At 42.2% G+C, this 21,449-nt stretch overlaps 1 protein-coding gene across 4 annotated transcripts in view; it reads left to right on the top strand.

Annotated features, from left to right (window-relative positions):
- akap13 (A-kinase anchoring protein 13) overlaps nucleotides 1–21,449 on the top strand; it is a 145,107-nt gene that overhangs the window by 79,588 nt on the left and 44,070 nt on the right. For 2 of the 4 annotated variants that reach the window (XM_080493346.1, XM_080493348.1), the window contains 4 exons: nucleotides 1,976–2,030; nucleotides 12,151–12,296; nucleotides 15,791–16,152; nucleotides 18,726–18,773. In XM_080493346.1, the coding sequence (XP_080349472.1) occupies nucleotides 1,976–2,030; nucleotides 12,151–12,296; nucleotides 15,791–16,152; nucleotides 18,726–18,773 (611 nt within the window). The remainder of the gene's footprint in view (nucleotides 1–1,975; nucleotides 2,031–12,150; nucleotides 12,297–15,790; nucleotides 16,153–18,725; nucleotides 18,774–21,449) is intronic. The other 2 variants (XM_080493347.1, XM_080493349.1) reach the window with 1 other exon arrangement.

Genomic DNA, 21,449 nt, shown 5'->3' with positions numbered 1-21,449 from the left:
TCCCTCTCTTCACTCGCTGGTTTGCCGAAACTTAAAAGCAAAGCCAAACCGAGGCAGATATACAAATCTTATTGACTTACTAAAGCAAGTGCCTTTTAACAAAAGGAGTTGGCAGTTTTCCAGATCGGCTGTAGACTCTAGAAAGGGGTTCAGGTGGAAGATTTCCTGTTTACACTGCAACATTTTCAAAACAATCTCCATTAACAAGGAAATGGCAGAAACGCTGATGTTGTTTTCATGTAAGGCCACTAGTTGGAACTGTTGTCAAACTCATACAGTAGAGAACAAGACGCTATAAACAATGGGAGCACATGGACATGTGTATGGACAGACAACAAAGTTGGATTATTATGGTGACTGTCAACTTTAAAACCACCAGCTATTATCAAGTGGGAGTCATGACAGTCTGGAGGCCACCATTGTTGTTATTGTTCACCTACTCGCACGCTGTGTGCAGAAGAACTATTTGCAATGGCCATGGTGCTCATGTGCAGTAGCAGCCTTTCCGCCGTCTACACGTAGGATGTTTTTCAGAAAGTTGCGGTTTCCCTCTCTTTCAAAAAAATTGTTCTTTCAGTGCCTCTGGGCACCATTTTCATGTGAATGGACCCTAAAAAAGCAACAAAAGTTTTTTGTTTTCACTTGAAAACATTGGATGAACAAGCTCTCATTCTGATTTTACTATGTCCACATATAATCCCCTAAGGTGGGAGAGTCCTGACCCCACCAGTGAGTCACTAAAGTCATGGACTATTGTTGTTGTCCAGAGGAATTTTCTCTTACTTTTGGAAGAAGCAAAGCTCTCTCGTTCCATTTGTGGACACATCAGCTGCCAGCTTCAGTTTCCTATTTCCCACACATGAGCTTGATGTTCTATTTCTTGGGTAGCTCTTTTATATTAGTGTTGCATTACTGCAATGGCTTGATCCACGGCGTCATGCTGCCTGCATTGCATAGCATCGGCTCGTTTCTCTGGGAATGGTAATTGTCCTCCAAGAACATGGAGTTCTTTTGCCAGAAGGCTGCTCACATCCAATAAGAGATCCATATCCTGACTGGACTGGCAGTGCACAGTGACTGAAACTCAGGAGTGTACATGGTAGCTTATTATGAACCAGTAAATGTATTAATGGCTTCAGATGAGAGCTGAGAGCCTTGAGAGTCAGCATTTTGCTTCTGGAGGTTCCCCTTGTGCATGTCCGTCATGGCCGCGTTTAAAGGGTAATTCCAAAGCTTGTTGATCTGAGCCAGGCTTAACCCGAGCTTAGTGGGGTTAATAGTGACACAACAAGAATTAAGCATCCTCAACAACATATCCATATTTCATGACAGCTCATTAGAAATACCTTGTTTTAGATCTGTCCGGTTCCTTTGGTGTTACAAATATCAACCTGCTTTTCATATAGATGATTGGATTGAGGGTGTTTATCTTCATGGTGTTTATCTACAGGACATGTGTTTAGTTTATTAAAGCACACTGAGCTGACCGTCTTGCAGTTCCACAGAGTTGGGGTGGTGGTGTGTCTGTGGCTTTTGTAGCTAAAACCAGCTCATGCATATAGGCACACACGGTCATATACAATACACAGACGCAAACACACACACACCCACCTACCCACAGCTGTTGCAGAGACTCCGACCACAGAGGAAGCAGAGCCAGTGTTGTGTCTTTCACAGCACACCACAGATCTCTGACTGTGTGAGACGCTGCGAGTTCTGTACTCTGAAAACAGACCGAAGTTAGATCTTCCCAAACAGTTCCCTCCGGGTGAGATGGAGCCCGGGCGCAGCTACCAAAAACCACCACCAATGATTTAATGGGCTGCTTGTTATAAAGGGTGTCTTATCGGTGCCTCCCATCCTGTGCACCGAGGAACACTTCCTAGCAGGCACGCTGGTCTGCATCATTTTTTCTCTTTGGGTGACGATCACATGTTGCCACGGCTGATTCAGTGTCTTCCTGTTTCTTCTGCAGATCCACCGAGACAGAGAGGCGTCGTTCCATCAGCCCTGCAACACTCAGCACTCAGGTAACTCTCTTAGCTGCTGCTCCTGCCTAACTCCCCTGAACTGGGGAAGGGGTGTTAATTATTTAATATTTTAATTAGCTCTCGAATGAATGTGTTTTATTTTTTAATAGTACTTCTGTATCTTGCTCGCTACGCTTTAAACACTGTTTTTCTTGTCAGCTGTTGGTGTGTTGCATCTGGGTCATCCGTGCATCAATGTGTTATGGCAGCTATCTGTCTGAAGGAACAACGACTTTCTTTTCAACTGAAATGGAACATTTTGTCCTTTAAACACTATTTGGTGGTATAAAATCTTATGTGAAGACTGGTATTTTGTTGCTATATACTTTTCAGATTGATGGTTACTCTGCTTTTTGTGCATTTTTGAGAATCTACTCTTCCAATGATAGCAGCTGTAACCAGCAGGGACTCTGGAGAAGTATTATTAGGAAGTATTTCATAACCAAATGTGAGATTTGAGGGATAAACTTAGTACTAAGTGTGTCACCTACCACTATCCTAGAGGTAGGCTTTGCTGTTTGTCTGAACCTGGTTTTTGGGAGTGTTGTCTTTTGATACCTGTGGTTCGACATGAGCACGTACACAGGCAGAGAAGGGGAAGCTGACGTGTCGATGGCGGAGAAGTAAGAATTTCTAGAAGCCTCAGAAATAATCCTACTATAAACACGAGCAAACAAGAAATGCAGCACTCAATAGTTTGGGCTATACATTATAATCACAATTGTCACTTTAGAGTAAAGCATTGCTGAGGTTTCCTCTGCATCTGTTGAGTGTTTACCTCACAAAGACGTGGCTACTCTCTGATCGCATGGCGGTGATGTGATACATATTTTAGCCAGCTCCACAGGCTTGGTGGTATTCAACTTTGTGCTTCCCTCCCTCCTGTAGCAGTCTCGCAAAGTGACTTTGTTTTAAGCTTAAGAATCATTCAGCCAAACACTGTAAAAGCCTGATGGTATGGGATGTGGTGTAAACTCAGCAGCAGTGTTAGCAGCGTTCAGTCAGCAGTGTATTAGTCATGGTTAAAACGGTCTGGACTTACCTTAGTTTTAACCAGTTTTTTTCTTTAGTTTTTATGGATTCTTATCTTTTTCTGACAATTGTCATGTTTGGTACGTAAAGTGAAATAGGGCGATCAAAAAGCATATTCAAATTCACTTTAAGTGCCTAGTGTCTGGCTTCGCATCCAGATGTTCCATTATTTAAATTTTTAATAGTAAACTGTAAAGTGCTTTTGCAGAGGACACATGTTGGAGCTCAGGGTTGAAGATTGCTACTGTCCACCTGCAGAATTATTTACTGAGGTAATTTGCATAATTGTGCTATTTAGAAGGCAACTAATATAGGTTCTCATGCTGCATGATGCTGCAGTCATCTGGGGGACTCAAAGAGTGCAAATAGCGACAAACAAACAATTTTACTTCCAGATTAACTGTGTGTATGCTGTTGTACAGTATGTATTTATTTATTTTTTTTCTGTTTTCTAAAATATGCAAAATTGCACAAAAGCTCCCCAATGTACAAGCAGGTTTTTTTCTAGCCAATCCTGTAATTGTTCTCTATTGGACCACCAATGCATATGACCACTTGTGGTTTTGCTATGATTTATGCTATTTCAATAGATACCAACACAGCATTGGGCTGGAAGGACACACGATAACTACACATTACACGACTCTGCACCACTTTGACACCACAGAGCAGGACTTTAACTGAGTCCTCATCAGAAAATGTCTTAATGCTAACGAGATGAATGCTCAAGTGATATGTACAGGATCAAACATACAGCAGAGACTGAAAGTTTAAACATGAACTGCATCTATTTGACCAAAAGCATTAGGCTGTATCCTCTGGAGAAAGTTTCATGGACGTCTAAATTACAGCAGCAGAATCCCCGTCCATGCCCTTCTTTAACTTACATAAAACTCTTACCAGCTCAGTTGTGACTGCTGCACATGGTTGATTTTTGCTTTGTGGGTGTATTTTCTTTCAGTACACAGACATTTTCTGTGAGAGGAATATTAATGAATACTTAATGCATTAATCAATATGTTCGGGCAGTGGCCAGAAAATAAGCTAAAGAAAAATAAAAGATTGTTTGTCAGAATTCAAAAAAATAAAAAAACGCAGATCAATATGCTGGCTCTGACCGGAGACAAAGTGCTGAGGTAGTTGGGTGAAGAAATACAGAGAGTGGAGGGAAGCCCAATGATGGAACAATAAAAAAAATTTTTTAAAAAAGAGAGCGAGAGAGTGAGGTGTCAGGCGGAAGTGAAATGGAAGGGTGGGCGAGGGTGGGACTTCCTTTGTTGTAGCTATGACAAATCGACATCACTTCCTCCTTGTGGAAATCTCTTTCCCACTCTGATCCCTTTCAGCTTGTCTCAGCTGCCCCGTCACCCCTCTCCCTCTCTTCCTTTCCTATTCTGATAATAAGCGCCAGTCCTACTACAACTTAGACAAACAGATGAAAGGGTTTTTTTCGGGGGGCGGCTGAGGAAGACTTTTAAGAAAAAGAAGTTAAAACGGATTGTTCCAGGCATAAGCAATGAGGCTGCAAAGGTTGTATATGAGATCCTTTCTAAGCTCCATATGGTTTGGTAAACTTGAGTCAAAAAGATAAAGTCTGAACCACTTTGACGGTTGACTTGCCAGCCCTCCCGGGCTGAGGTCAAGTTTGTGTATTTTGTAATATTGAAGCCAGCCAGTGATCCATGTGCCAAGTTTATCCACACCAGGGTTGTGCCGAGCATTGAGTGAAAAGCAGGCGACATCCTGAGAAGATGGCAGTGCCATGACAGTGCTGCCCGTAACCCTCAATGTTGTTTTATGGGGATTTCTGAATGAACAGACATTACGCATTATTTGTGCAAAGCATACGTTTTTTAGGGGTGCACCGGAATCATTATTGTTGGTTTTAGATGAGGCTGTAATAAACTCCTCTCTACAGGCAACTATGAAATGTATAAATGTATGCGTGTATGCTCCCAAAAGGCAACTTGAGGTTAGTATAAGGTGAGAAAAGGAAGCAGTACAAACAATTTGTGTTCAATTTGGACAATGTGGAGGTCTGCTTGACGTCATCACCTCATAATAAACTTCTTATATCTTTAAAACCTCATGATCACTTTATTAATCCCTGGGGGAATTATTTAGCAACGCAGCACAATTGATCGGGACTATTTTCACAGAGTGTTGTGTGGAGTAGGACGCAGCTTCATGGAGGTCTGAATTGCCAGCTACAGCATGTAGGAACTGCTTTTCATTGTTTTGATGTTAGTGCCGTTCTCCTCGACGAGCTGGCGTTTTAAAAAGGTGACGTCTGGCGGCAGAGCAGCCGCCTCGCTGTACAACGGCTTTGCAGACTGCACGTCGACGTGTTGCTTTGCAGTGTTTTGAGCGCAAAATCCGTCCAAACAGCGCGCATGTTGTCATGAAAAGTTGCATAGCCGCAGTGCCACTACGCTAGCCTGCTCACTGGCTGCAAACTGTGGAATGGATTTCCTGATTCATTACTCCGCGTCTCATTGAGGCCCGCCTCCCATCAGGAAATCCATTCCACATATTGCAGCCAGCGAGCAGAGCAGCCTGCAGCACAGACGAGGCTCAGGGATCGGAAATCTCCGCAGGTTTGGATCGGAAATTTCTGATCCGTGAATTACATTGGTATGGGGATCCGATACCGATACTGGATTGGATCGACCGCATCCCTAATATTATTGCCAGTTAGTGTAACGGTGCATCACACTCACCCATCCATCCATCCTTCCATCCATCCAGCCATCCATCCCAGCGAACATGTGGAACAGGATAAACCCAAACATCCAGGGAAATATGGAAACTCCACATAAAGTGCCCTATTAGCCAGCATTTCCGAGTGATTATGATTACAGAACCAACCGATGCTTTTCTGCACGTGTGCAGAATCTGTCCTCCTGTAAAACTGCCGGTTCATGTTCTGTTACAGGGAATCTGTTTGTCGCCTGTCTGGCTGCCTGTGGTTTTTCAGTCCTGTGTTGAGTCATGTTGCTGCTTTGCTCCGAATGTCACATGATGTTGTATTTATGATGGGTGAAGCCATGTCCTGTTTAGCTCAACTCCATTCAGTCACCCTCGTTTCTATGAGAGGGGACACGGCGGGTGTGCCTCGGACTCAAGGCCAGAGTAATCCCATGGAGGGAGAAAACAAAGCTATGAGGGTAAAAGGTGGTTTTACATGAATCATTGTCGAGGCTTGAGTTATAGTCGGAGGGTAAGTGTGCTCCAGAGAGTGTGTGAGCTGCTTCTTATCTCAATGAAAAATGGAAGCAGCACTCTTGAGAAAATTATGAGGATTCTGCACGCTGTGTTTAATCAATCAGTGTTCTTCTAACTTTTATAATGTTGTGTATCCCAGCATGTGGAGCTGCAGATGGTAATGTAGCCGCTGATTATGAAGTGAGTCCAGTGTTTCCTCTAGGAGTTTTTTCAGCAGTGGTGGCAGGCTCTCCGGGGGATAGTTATCTCAGTACTTGAAGCATTTGGGTGGCGACCAGTGCTGGTCAAATATATGTATTTTTTGTTATTACTATACAATGGAGCGAGAAAATGGGTTGTGGGGGTGTGTGTGGGCGTTGGCACTCCCCTGGGGGAATTTTGAAAAAAATATACCTTAAATGGTACATTCTAATGCATTCTGGACTATTAAATACTATAATACTATGTGCATTGTAACATATATATATATAGATATAGATATAGATATATATATATATATATATATATATATATATATATATATATATATATATATATATATATATATATATATATATATATATATATATATATAATTTACATTTGAAAGTTTTGCTTTGTTGTGGTGTGCACTATACGTGGTACAAAGATAAAAACAATTGATACTAAAACAAGACTACAATCTCAACATAAAGTCAATTGTAATGAAACCATCTGTTGTGGCCCGCCACTCCTAAATGAATATAGAGCAAACACCGGAGTCGCTTTGCAAAGAGAAGCGGATACTATTGCGGCACACTCGGTGACCTCGAAGTGTATCAGCCTGGTGTGGTGCGAGTGTCTGCTTTGGCCTGCAGTCCCTGCTGTGCGACACAAATACACGCTTGCACAAAGCCAGATATTAAAGTGGTTTCTATTAATAAACACAACAGGAAAATAGAGAGTATGAGAAGTAAAGAAAGGTTTTTATCTGTGAGTGCTGATAAAGGTGTGCATTTAGGAATACTCAAAATATGTTATCTTGACGGGCAGTGAAAATGTGCAGAGAGGAGTGTTTTTGAGAAGTGGAGGCCCAACGGATTCTTTATCTTGTTCATTTATTCTCGCCGCGGTGATTGCTTCGGACAGGGTGATTTGTTTGGATCATATCTGGCTCACATTTTTCTCTACCTGAATCTCGCACTGCCTTTTTTTTTTTTCCTCTTTGAGTCCTGTCATAGTTTCTTTTCCTGAAATCATACCCCAGCTGCAGCGTCCCTTTAGACTACACTCGGTGTGTGATCGAAGGGAGCGGATGCATTGCGCTGTCCCTAATGTAAGAATTATATGTAGTTTAATGTAACGTCCACAGGTGCGTGAGCTGATTCCTATTCGACCAACAACGCCAGCCACCCACGGACTCCTCAGAGAGCCCTCCACCTGTTCTTGGTGCTCTTTCTGTGTGTGTGTGTGTGTGGTGGTCTGTTTGACACAGAGGGAGGAGGACAGCTGTCTAAGCTGACAGTCCCCTGCTACTTTTGGTGGACAGGTGTGAGGGGGCGGAGTCTGAGAGCAGCACCCAGCTTCCACTTGAATCACCACTACTCCACCGCTCCTCCGACACACTGGCATGCATGTCACTTTCCCATTTTGGGACTGTGCGTTCAGAGCAAACGGGAGTGGAAGTATGAAGGATACGGGCTGAAATGTCTTTGCGTCGGCCTGAAAGACGCCCCTGGTCAGGGCTAAGCTCTGCTGCAGCTCATGGGCCCAAAGGTCAGTGTAGATCTCATTGTTAGAGCTCGATCTTATTCAACTTTTAATTTGTTGACGTCATGCAGTGACACTGAATAGGACCGCCGCTGCGTTCGAACACTAGTTTGTATCCTTGTTATTGAAGGATGTTGTGGTATAGTGGTTACTTGATTGGTTGGAGCAGATTTCAAGCAATTATACTTGTGTCTTTCACTTCGTGGAAGTATTTGTGTTAAGATAGAAGAAATCCTGTGCTCGTCATGTTGTGGCCTTTATTGCTGGGGTCAAACAAATCTATAGTACGTGTTCAAGTTAAGAAAATGATCAACTCCAATTTCCTAATCTGTTTCTTTCTTGGGGATTCTTACGTTCTTCATAAAGCACTTATTGAAGTGTGTTTTTGAATCATGACTTTAATGTTTTCACCTTTAGAAACATAAATTAACACCCTTATATACCAGGTATAGAACTAAATGTGTGTGAAAGCTGTCTCTTTACATAAATCTCACATAATTCTCCATTTCTGGAATTGTTTGGTAGAACAATAAATTAAAGGCTGTTGAGTCCATCCTTTCAGTATTTACAGGATTTTTTATTTTTTATTTTTTATTTTTTCAGATAAATGCCTGTAGCTGTTAGATTACCTGATTTGTTCGTATACTTTTGAATCGTCCGTGTAACAAGTGTGAGTGCTGGACTGAACCTTTTATCAGATTTTGTTTTTTTTGTTATTTATTTTATTTTTTTCAAAGCCTGCTGATCCACTCTTTCAGTCTGGGATGAATGTTGTGTCCTTCCAGCCGCCTTCATGCTTTTGCAGTTATGTGAGAGTGACGAGCAGTTATGTCAGTTATGTTAGTTATTCTGTTGCAGGAAGTCTCTTAAATGTGCCCTCCCATTCGCTCTCTTGTTAGTGCAGTGTAACAACTCGCTGTGATGTAAAGCAGCTGACTGAGTGACTGACCGACCACTCCCGCTGAAACCCCTCGCCGCGCCTCAAACCCCCTGCTGGCCCCTTCCACCAGCCTCAGGCTGGCCTGGAGCAGCTGTCTCCCTGATAGAGGTGTCAGAAGTGGCCACTTTGAAGCCTTTTTGATATCGTATGTTTTAAAATGATATAATTTATGTTCAATATTTGACTATATGTACTAAAGATGGTTAAAAAAAAAAAAGTAAAATGTCAACAAATCTACAATCCAATTTTTAACTTGAGAGGCCACGGTTGGTCAAGTGTCATAGCTTCCAGTTCCATTTCAAGTGAACATCCCTCCTTTCAGTCCAGGTCCAGTCGTACACGACACAGATTTTAGTTTCACCACTCAGCGTTTCCAGCAGGGGTTTTGTGAGACTTTGGTGGGTGGAATCTCTGAGAGTCTACAGGGTGTTTGACACCGCGGTACCCCCAAGGAAAATTGTGTATATTATAAAGTCAAATGCATCAATGTGGTGACTCTAAAGCGGCTCTAAATTTGTAGCTAGGACAGGCTCCAGCCCCCGCAGGCTTTTTCTTGAATAATGCGGGTATAGAAGATTGATGGATGGAGGTATGAATGTGGAGCGCTGGTGCAATGGTGAGATATGCTTTGCAGAAGCAGCAGGACAAATCCCATCAGTATGGAAGTTATTGTTTATAGAAACCTCATATTTATTAAGAGCCTCTGGAAGGACATATAAGGAGCAGTTTGCAGCTTTGTTTGCAACAAATAGTAGAAATAAAAAAAGTCCAATATTGTGAACCTTTTCTATATGGTAGAGCAATGCTTTTTTTATTGCTTGAGCAGTTTAACGTATACCAATCTCACACTGAAATTGAACCGTTTGGCGAACTAAAGCAAAAAGAAAAAAAAGAATCTGTTATTTATTAGCAACTTTCAGATTCACAATGACTGACCTAGATTAAAATCACAAGAGATGCGATGTATTTTTTCCACTCCCTCATCATTGACATTGCTTACTTGTACATTATAAAGACATCAGTAAGACACGAATGAATCTGGCTGAAAATTGCCGTTTCTACTGTTCGTTCTGCTTCCAGTCGGGTTCCAACCGACACCAGCCCGTTCTGATGAAGCACAGAGTTTTGACATTTGATGTTAGTGTGAAAATGACTTTTTTTCATGATCTCATCAAACAGATCTGGCATTTTTGTGTTTCTTTGGTCTTGTTTTTTTTCTTTGACGTTACGTTACAGTGTTTGGCCTTCATATTGTGTGATGCTATAGGGCTGCTCAATGTACCACAACTTTAATATCGAGGTATCACCACACGAATTACATCTATTTCAAAGACGTCAGAAGCAAAGTTGAAAGATTTTGTAAGAATTGATAACAAGTCAAAAAAGTGCTTCGCTTTGGAAACTGTGCCGGTAGAAACCACAGAAGCAAATTTAATCAAATTTATATATATATATATATATATATATATATATATATATATATATATATATATATATATATATATATATATATATATATATATATCCCAATAAATCAGGCACAGTGGGTTTAAATTTGGGGCAAGTGAAAAAGCACCGTTTATCATTCAATTGCAAAAGCTGACATCAGCTCTTCACAGACTGACCTCATAGGCGCACCGGACACGGCAAAAGTCTGAAAGGGGATGATTGTGCTGTCAAACTACACAGTGCTGAGATTGACGCTTTATATAAGTTCACCAACGCAAAGAAAGTTGATTAGTCTTCAGGAAGCTTTCAATCAAAATGTGTTGAATTAAGTTGTTTCGGTAAGAGCATGAACTGAAGAGCTGCAGTCTAATATGTTTGCCTGACTGAAAGACTACTAAACAGTCCCAGATCTAATTTTACTTATCCGCGATCATTTGCTGCTTTCCACATTATAATGGAGACTTCCAAAATCCACCATGGATTTTCTGTTGCCTCAGTCCAGACATTTAGTTTCACAGGAATCGGCTCTCCAAAGGATGACGGCACATGCGGCCAGCTTCCTCCTGCTCTCACGAGTACAGGGAATACAGCTTGTTCCTGGGGGAGAAAGACAGACATCCGCTTTCTGCCGGCAGAAATAGACGTCAAATATGATGCTAAATAACAAAGTTGGTGAATGATCTCATCCAGTTGCTGTTGGCAGCTGGCTAAAGTAAGCCCACTGTTATACATGCTGTGGTCACTCTTCCTCTTTTAGTTTGTCCCTGGAACATTATCTCTACATGTCCTTACATGAACAAAAGCATAGAGCTCTGGATTCTTGTTTCAGAAGAAAAGCTTATTGTTGTTTGTTATTCAAAGAAGTCGTTAGTGTAAAGTTAAGAAGTGTTTGGCGGTGTGTGTGTGAGAGAGATACCTGCTGTGGTTACAGGGAGTCACTGAGAAGAACCGAGCTGGACTGTTAATCCAGCGAGTGAGAGTTTGGTGTTTTTTTTTTATATATTTTTTTGTGAGTTGGAAGATGTTTAATAGGACACACGTGTTGGCTGTGATTCAGGTGGGGAAGTGGTGAGTTACTCGGCAACACGTCAGCGGAGCTAAAGTTTGCAGACGCTGGGGTAAAAATCAGCTGATGTCTGTGATTTCCATTTATCAAATAACTGGAAGATAAAATTGCTCCTTTCTTTAAAAAAAACGGGTCAGAACGCCTTCAAATCTCTGTCCATTCCAGTTCGCCTCTTGGCTATGAGTGAAGCTCTTTCATGGGGGTGGTTTTTGTGGTACATCAATAGCATTTCCTGTTGTCATCGTTCTCTGAATTAGATTTTTAGCCTGGGTTCTGCTCTCAGACCCGCTGAATGAAGCACACAAACACGGGTTGTTTTCCTTTTCAGTTCTGCAAAGACGGCTCGAAGCAGGACAGTCGGCCATTGAGCCGCCAGGCGTTTCACACCTTCTCATGTTCCCACAAGTCTTTTCACTGATGTCTAACAGACCCGCTCATGTTTTCTAATCTACAATGAGGGCGCATTTGTTTTGGAAATGCTTTCTTTATCAGTTTAAAGGCTGAACACTGAAGTACAAATCGTATTAACCCTGAAGGCATTTTGAATCACATCATACCAGATTCTCAATTAAGATTTCTCCTGTTTCCTGAATACGGGAGGATTTTAAACATCGTTCTCTTCTTTCTGCATTCACATTGCTCTTCCCAGTGCTGACACCAGGTTCTGGTGTTTTTTTCAGGTTCCCCGCAGTCTTCCACACTTCCCAGTTTGTCCAGCAGAACGAGCAGCGCCGCCAGCCGTCCTTCCTCCACTCACAGGAACTCCTGCAGTGACACGGAAAGCTTCCTGAATGTAGAGCCGGCGTACGACAGCGTCTTCAGAAAGGTCGGCCATCCATCCATCCATCCATCCATCCATCCATCCATCCATCCATCCATCCATCCATCCATCCAGTACTGTTTCCTCCCTTCCACTGCATTATTATCACTCATTGGGATTAAAGTTGCTTCATCAGTAGAACCGACCAAAAATCATCTTTCAAAGTTTATTTAGAATCTTCATGAAGCTAATTTGTCATTGAAACGCTCAACAATTAACTCTAAACTCACACTCACCGTTCGTCTCGCGCCAATTAGTACAATTGGGTAAATATTAAATAATAATAATAAAATGCCACTTTTCTGACTCGTGAAATGCAATGATTTTTTGATATGTATCAGATAGAGTGTTGTTTTTTACTTGTCTGCAACCGACACACCCAAAACCTTTAATGTTTCACGTTGAATTTTTAGTGTATTTAATTACGTTCACCCCCTTATTTTTTCCTAAAAAAATGCTGTGGTGCAGCTTCATGTTGTGATGATATTAATATAATTTTCACCATCTACTTATTGCCTGTTTTTTTAAATTCCCTCCATCTTTCTATGACCCCCGTCCATCAAAAATGCTCCAGTTATAAACAGCTTTTAACTCTATTACCACAAGTTCAGTTTGTAATTTTTACTTTATTCTTAGCATTTTACCTTAATTTTCCTAAATACCCTAAATAGGTATTCTCCTTTGCATTTTGTCATGGTTTGGCCTCAATACTTCATGTGTTAGGAGCCACAAACAACTCAGTAAATAAAACTGTACTGCCATTATTCTGCTAAAAAAAAGCACATTCAGTGCTGGCTGCTGTCCAGTCATTGAACATGTTGTGAAAATATATGTTTGTTTGTTTTTTTTTCTGCTGGCCTATGCAGCTCCTTCTAGGGATTATATCATATGTTTGAGCAGTTATTTTCCCAGCCTGTGCTCAGGGTTTTTTTAATTTATTTTTACATTTATTTATCAGCACCCAAAGGCTGAGATGCCAAACATCTACTAAGCCAGCAGCTGCACTCTGCTGCTGGGAAAGTGCACGCCGTGGTCCCTGCTGTCACTCTGCTGCTGCTGCTGCTGAAAGCTCCGTTTGAAGCCGGTGCAGCCTCTGGTTGAAGTTGGGATACTTGTATCTCTCAGTTTCTGCTGTGTCGAGCACTTGAAACACACTCATGGTAATGTGAACCGTTTGTTGTGAACAACAATGGGCAAAGCCAGCCAAGAAAAACAAAAGGGGGGGTGGGTTCTCGAGAGTCGACAGTGTGGTGGTGAGGGTCAAGGGCTCTGCAGATAGACAGTGATGGGCAAAATGTGCCGTGACGTCCACAGGCTTTGATTCCAAACGGAGACCACAGGAGCTCAGTTCTGAAAGAGGGGATTAGCGCCTTTGCTGCTCTCTGAAGGGAAACTGTCTTTTTCATGCAAGATACAATACTGTACATGCAGAATAATGAAGTGAAAGAGTTACATAACTTTAAAATAGGTCATGATTTGTGTCACACGCAAGCTCAACATCCGAGCAAGACATGCTCCCTTTCAAATGTGTTTGATGACACATCTGCAAGAATAGTCCACTCGGCTTGGCTCTCCAACTAAGACTCGTATGTACACGAGTTTTTCAGTGTTTGCTTGATATAAAGAATAAAAATTGCCCATCAGCAATGCCATTCAAAGCCACTTAGCGTCATACTGCTTCATTTACACATGGAAGTGACTTTAACTGCAATAATACAGCAGGATTGATCATTGGCTCATTGGAAGTCCTTGAAAGTCGAGTCTATAGACAGTTGGTGCAGCTCAGTAAACTGGTGGAGTTTCTTTGCCCAGTGCTCTGTTTTCAAGGAAAACTTTAGCTGTGCAGGGTGGAACCTGCTGATGACAGACTTGGAAAATCTCCACAAAAGAGAGTAATCCAGCTGCGGGGAAACAGCTCAGAAATCTGTTGCATTCACAAACACTGCTGAGCTGAAGATGGTGTTACTTTTCTCTCTCGAGGAACATCCGAAAGGAAAGATATAAAGCTGAATGAAGATACGTTGTGGTTCCTACTGTTTTGGGTGTTTAATAACACATCGTATATAGAGGTTTATTGGTAAATAAACCCAAGTTAAAACAAATTAAGGCTTAGCTAAAGCGTTCCCCTGTAGTGCTGCAGCTAAATGGAACATCCACTGCAGTCACATGCACTCTCTGCCCTCAACATGTACACACACACCCCCACACATACACATGTGCGCCCAGTCCTGCGTCCTCTCCCTCCCAGAGGAAGTTGTGTCTGCAGTATAAAGCACATCTTTCATTCCCAGCTCTCCCCACAGAGGCGGCTCTATGCTCTGCGCTCACACTGCAGCTGGCAGCACAATAGGCCCAGTTAAGACTCACACCTACAAATTAGCTCGAAGTGGACTATCCCCAACCTGTACGTGTGTGTGTGTGTGTGTGTGTGTGTGTGTGTGTGTGTGTGTGTGTGTGTGTGTGTGTGTGTGTGTGTGTGTGTGTGTGTGTGTGTGTGTGTGTGTGTGTGTTTGTCTGTCTGTGTGTGTGAGTAGGAGATTTTTTTCCCACTGCACCCAGGCCAGGAATATTTTTGTTTTTTTTACCGTCATTATTTGTTTTCTTACTCTTTGCTTATATCACAGAGCTGTCACACAGGTCAGGCATGTCAGTAAATCCCCATTTTGACCCCCACCCCTCCCCCTCCACACATTCAGCATTTCATCTCTTCCCTCTCCGTTCTGTGTGTTAGTTTACCAGTGCATACCCGGTATATATTTGACAGCTTCTAACCTGCCAGATGTGTGCGGCTTTGGCTCACTGTGACAGTCCCATGGCAATAAGCGTGTGTCACTTAGAGGCCTTTTCCTGGGAAAGGTTTGTTTTCACGAGGTTTGCCATCATTTATTGGTGTTTGTTATAATGTCAGTGTTGCTATAAAGTGGCTCTGGCTCATTATCCCTAAGCTCTGCCATTTGGTCCTCATTATATTCCATTCCTGTGGGTTAAATCACTCCTCCAGCCTTGTCTTAATTCATGTCACGCTTCAGCGAAGAAATGGTTACGGATATACGATGCGATAGTCGAGGTAATTAACAGTGATTTCAAGGACGTCTGTGCATTTATGTTAAACTTTTAGTTTTACTGTGTCGAGTTCTACTTTGTTTCAGCTGATAAAGCAAAGTGAAATTCACTAATAGGTTTTTTTGTTTCTGGATGATCAAAAACATATTTTCCTATGTTTTGGGGTTAAAGGCTTCACTTCCTCTGGTGCTCTGTGAGCCGGTCACAGTTCACTCTCGACTCCAGTTGATTAAATGTGGGTCATTTTAAGAGAGCAGCTACTTTTACACATATTTGCTCCCTGAAGTTATTGTGTGACCTTGATTTTGATTTAATATCCTGTGGCTCATGGTGGTTTAGGGTCACTGGCATTTGCACATGTATTATCTATACGGCGTGCAGGCAAGTGATACTTTAAAATGGTGCTAATGTGGATGTTTTCTGTGTGGTGTGTGCAGAATGACGAGCCAGTGACGGGAGGAGACAGCACCAGCGAGGTCTCCGTCTCCTGCTCCTCCACGGACGACACCGCCAGCGTGGGCCCGCCCAGCTCCAGCCCCGAAGGCAGCCAGCGCCTGAGCTGCAGCTGGAGCCCCGAGGAGGGGAACCAGACTCAGGGGACGCTCACTGCAGGACTGGACAGCAGTGGAGGAGGAGGAGGAGCAGGGGAAGCTGAGGAAGAAGCCAAGGACAGAGTGACGGAGGTGCCACGGCGTTCCTGCATCCTCCGGAACAGCATCCGCTCAGTGTCGCCGCTTCGCCGCCACAGCTGGGGCCCGGGCAAGAACCACGGCGGAGACGCAGAGATGAACCAAAGGAGGTGAGATTACATCCTTACGTTTTGTTTAAAACAAACAAACAAAAAAAAGGGTGTTGAAGTTTGCTCCTGTCAGTCTGGCGGTAGTCAGTAGATATCTGCAGCCCCGACGTGTGCACATGTCAGTTTTATTAGAGCTTGTTGATGTGGCTCCCCCTGTGCCTTACCCAGCCTCTCCTCCTCCTGCTGCGAGCAGCTGTGTTGCCATTTGTCTGCTCTTGGTGGGGGACTACCCAAACTGTACACAAAGATTCACACACTCCACATTTTCTCACACTCTTACACGTCGCGCACAGTGGTGATTTTACATTATTGACTTTGCAGCATGGAGGCTAATGTGGAGCTTATTAAGAACAAGACCTTGATGGCAAGTTTGTCCCCACTGCCTCTCAGAGTCTCCACACAAACTTCTTCATCTTTTCATTAAGCTCCCATCACAGACCATTGCGTTTTATCACATGTGGTGTACGAGGAATCCAGTTTTTTATTTGTATTGTAAATATTGTCAGGTTACTATTATGTAGCATTGCTGTAGTGGTTAGCATTCTCACCTCATAGAATGAAGGTTCTCCATTAGAGTCCAGGTCACGTTTGTTTTTTTGTTTTTTGCATGTTCTCCCTGTGCGTGGTTTTTTTTCCATGTACTCATGGAAGAGTACATGGAAAGAAATAATTTGAGGCTTATTGTTGACTCTAAATTGCCTTTCAGTAAAATAATTAGGATGTTGCTAAACAAATTAAAGTTAAACAAAAACAAAGAATAACACATGAATTGAATTGTAACAATTTTACATACTTGAAATGACTTAATTTTGATTTTATTTGTGATAAAATAACATTAATGACACACAATTGAAATAGAATCTGTTAAACACCCAAACACAGTCAAAACAGATGAGCTTTGGGAACTATAAACATGAACTAAATAAGCTGGATGGCTTTTTTTTTTCACCATTTTCATGATCTATGAAAGTTTTCTGGGGTTGTCTCATGACACTTTTCTTAATGTGTTATCAATCAACCATAGCCATCAGCATTTCTGCACCCTGTTCTTGTTTCATTTCATCTTGGTTGACTTTTACATCTTTCTTAGGAATTGTATTTACAGACGATGCATTTTTGAAGTTGTATGCAGTGATTACAACTTCACATACATGGTCAATTACTGACCTGTAGTCAACTGAGAGAGGTTCCACCAGTTCTTCATTTCTTTGGTGTCTTTCTACATTTTTATTTTGAAACTTTTTATATAGAGCCACAATAGTCATCTTGTACTTGTGGCACGTGATCCATTCATCCATTTATCTACTGTGCCGACTTATCCAAGCTTACACCCTGCACAGTCTACCAGAGAATCAGGCAGCCACACACTTATTCACAAGGGAATACTTCAACAAAGACATTGTCAGATCCTCATTTTGCTCCCACAATACTGTATGCATCACAATTTGCATTATTAATCAGAGTTTTTATATTATAGCTCTTTAGACCAGTGGTTTCAAACCTGTTTCCCTGGTGCTCCTTGTAATGCCTCCCTGTATGCCTGTGGACCCCCTCTCTGATTTATGACTTGCTAAAACATTACAGTGAAGCAAAACGTTAGTGGACACACCCAATCTCACCAACATGAAAACACAGGAGCCTCTAAAATTGAAGCTCTTGGCAATTTTCTCAGTTTTCAAATCTTAGGAATTGTCTTATGTTTGTTTTCTTTGACTGCCTCAGAGCAGGCAGCGCCTCGGGCTTACCCGAAGGGGGTCCCAGGTGCCACGTTGGAGTTAGTGTGACAGACCATTCCTCTTTTTTTAAGACCAACATGCTTCAGATGTGTATTATGAACGTCATTGTCTGAAATTTGTTCTCCTGCCATGTAATAAACACAAAGGGAAAAAACAAAAAAAAACTTCTTTAAAGTTGCTGAAACTTTTCCACCGGTTTTTAATGAGAGTGACTGTTCTGTGTACCATTACGTCTTAAATAATTTGGCACATTTTATCACTTCTAAAACAACCCAAAGGTCTGCTGGTCTGAATCAGGTATAAAATGGAACATGGGGGGGGGGGGGGGGTTCACAATTGAATCCACTGAACTGACTGAACTGTCCAGTATTTTAAGACATAAAACATTGTGACTGCATTTCGGCACTTTTTATCGTGCCTGTTAAATTTATGTCATAAGTGTTACAATAACTGCTACTGCCTCTGAAATAGTTGCGCGTCTGGAGCCAGACCCGGTTGTTTTACCGTGCTTTAGTCTTTATGTCCAGACTAAGCTGGACAGATTTGTGTGAGACGGCTATCAATGCTCTGATTGAACTGTTGGAAAGAAACCAAGCCATAATTTTAAATGTCAGTATTGGTCCAGAACCACCATCGGCGCAGCAGCGCGCGCCTCAGACCTTTACACACACCGTAAAAAAAAGGCCATAAAAATCCGACCCACTCAAAAAATGATGGTCCCCTCTTCAATAAAAATAGGTAATTTATTCATGGGCCATGTTCTTGCTGATCCTCTCGAATCCCGACTCATTTCACCCATCATCCACCGCCTCCTGTCTCTGTCTCCATCACCTCCAGTTCCATTCGTAGCCCTGGTGAGGGGAAGCCGGCCTTTCACAGGAGAAGGTACAAACGCTTCACATTCATTACTTCATGTGCTTCATAACATGCAATGGCAATTGTATTTAAAAAAAAATTTGTGCAGTTTGTAGCCTTTGTGCCCCCTCCTTTACACTTCCCTCCCTGCTTTTTAACATTAACTTGCTGAATTGCAGCTGCATTCTGCTCCGTCCCCTCAGTCAACCATGCAGAAAAACGTTGCTCTCTTTTCACCCCTGTTGGAATCGGCACAATGTACAAAGAGAGAGAGAGAGAGAGAGAGAGACTCGGATGTATTGGCCAGGGATTGAGGTTATTTTTTCATGAGTGTAATAAGGTCCTGTAGGGAATTTTTCAAGACTGCAAAGGCGTCAGGAGGGATTTGAAATTCAGTCTTGGAGGAAACTGTGTGCCACCGCAGTAAAAACATAATGGAAGTTGTTGTAGCTGCAGATTGGCTTTGTTGACTGTTTGAAACGCTGCTATTTGGCCCCAAAAGAGAGGAGGAGGCAGTGAGGGAGCATCTCACGCCGGCGTGAGACCTTGATCGTAAGACCCAGAGCGGAGGCGTTACAGCTCTGATTATTATAGTCCTGTTTGATCTGTAATTGAACAGATTATCTAAGTTTAAGGAAGGCCTCGAACCTAACATCTTGTAATAAGGAGTGCTTAACCTTCCGGGACAGCTACAGTCGAGGTGTACATTAGATCCTAGGTGATGACAATCTCACTCAAATCCAAGCCAATTAACTCTTGAACTTGGGGAAAAACTGAGCAAGTTTGAGTTTCTTGGTTGTTTTCAAAGTCAATCTTGAAAATCTGTTTGATGTCATGTGTTATGAATGCATATAATAAGGATAATTTATGATTGGTTGGTTATTTCTTTCTTGTAATAATGATTCAAAGCATTAGATATTCTACCATTAGAAAGACAGACAAAAACAGATTTTGATTTTTAAATGTGCCATAGTGTTAAGGGAACATGCATTTGTGGGATGAGTAGCAGAACATTGTATGACGTTTGATCTTCTGGTTTGTGCAATAGGAGGCAATCTCAAATGTGCCTGAAAAATGTGGCATCATAAGGGAAATAATTAAGAGTTTGGTTGGTTTTCAAAACTTATTGCCAAGTAGTATAAATGATTGTGTGTAGTCTGTAGGCCTTGGGCCAGAATTGATCCGGACAAGAACGCTTGGTATTTCAGATGGTTGGTTGTTCACACTCGGGTTGTCCCGATCCGATCGGTAGATATCGGATCGGGGCCGATATTGGTGATTTGTGAGTGATCGGGGATCGGCAAATCCAGCCGATCACCCCGCCGATCTAAAAAAACAAAACCAAAAAAAAAACGCGGTCCGCAACGTCACCTAATAACCACAACAATCACGGACTTGAAGCTCCGGTCGAGCTGCAGAAGCTAGAAGCAGGCGGAGCGGGGCCATAGACCTATAAAACTAGAGTTATATACAGTGGTTTATGTGTTTATGTGCAGAAGTCTACTTCTAAATTTCTATGTGGTCTGTCTTCCTCTGCTTTTTTATTGTGTTTGGTGAGTCGCAGCGCCCCTAAAGGACTGGCATGTGTACTACATGCCCTGAAGCCTCGTGTTGAGCCGTTTTCATAGTGAAGTGTGGACGGTTTTTTGGGAGAAGGCCAGGGAGGAAAAAGTTGTTTTTTTCGTCGTGTGGATGTACCCTCAGTACAACAACTAAAGAGAAAGAGAAGAATTTTGATTCAATAAGTGAGTTTTACAATAATTTCTAGCTAAACAAAGCTTCTGCCAATAGTGCTTTTAGCTTCAGACATCTTAGTTGCTCCAAAAATAGACTATTGAGTATATTTGCAATAGCAATGTGAGTATCGGGTCGGGAAAGTATCGGTATCGGCCGATTCTCAATTCTGAAAAATCGGATCGTATCGGGGGCAGAAAAGTGTGATCGGGACATCCCTAGTTCACACAGTTACCGATAGTTGGCGGGTTAATAATGACCCCCTCACTTTTGGTTTGATCACCAGATATGTATTGATTTCATTATTATAACTCCTTTTACGTGTTCTGTGCTCTACTTACTCGGTGACGCTTCTTGGCTGACAAGGCTGCTATTAACAATTGTTTGTGATGTTCGAATAATCCACGCTTGTTTTCTTTTTTAATGTTCAAATTGTTGAGTGACTCCCAAAGCATGAAACACAACATATTTCCATTTATATCATCTCAACAGCCACGACTATTGGTCAGAGAGAAAAAAGGTTACGTTTTAAAATAGTCAGTTATTAACATTTGGTTCATCGGCAAGTTGATTTATCAGCTCCTTGTTATAGCTCTTCTAGCTAATCATGCAATAGGTCCTCATCCATACGTGTCGGGCTCTAATGAAGACGTGTTTCTTACTGTCGAAGGCCACTGCGGTAACCATCTGGCCACATCTGTCACGGCGGTGGTTAATAGTGAACCGGCTGTTGGGGAAACAACTGGGCTTCAAGATTAACTGACTGATCACTCCAGCAGTGGATGAAACGTAAAGTCCTGCAGAGAGATCAGATTTCGAGTCGGAACTTGGTTCAACTGTTTTGCATTTACTTAACTTTTAACTTCAGAAAGCATCAGTTGCAACATGACTTTACTTCATGGTGTTGAAAACAAAATTCTCATTCGTGCTGATCTATCAGAGGTCATTTGATTACCTCGTGAATTAACGGTG

Source organism: Lipophrys pholis, assembly GCF_963383615.2.
Source record: "Lipophrys pholis genome assembly, chromosome: 2".
In the NCBI taxonomy this organism is placed as follows: domain Eukaryota; kingdom Metazoa; phylum Chordata; class Actinopteri; order Blenniiformes; family Blenniidae; genus Lipophrys; species Lipophrys pholis.
Note: the sequence above shows the minus strand (reverse complement) of the source record. Positions and strands in the feature narration are given on the sequence as shown.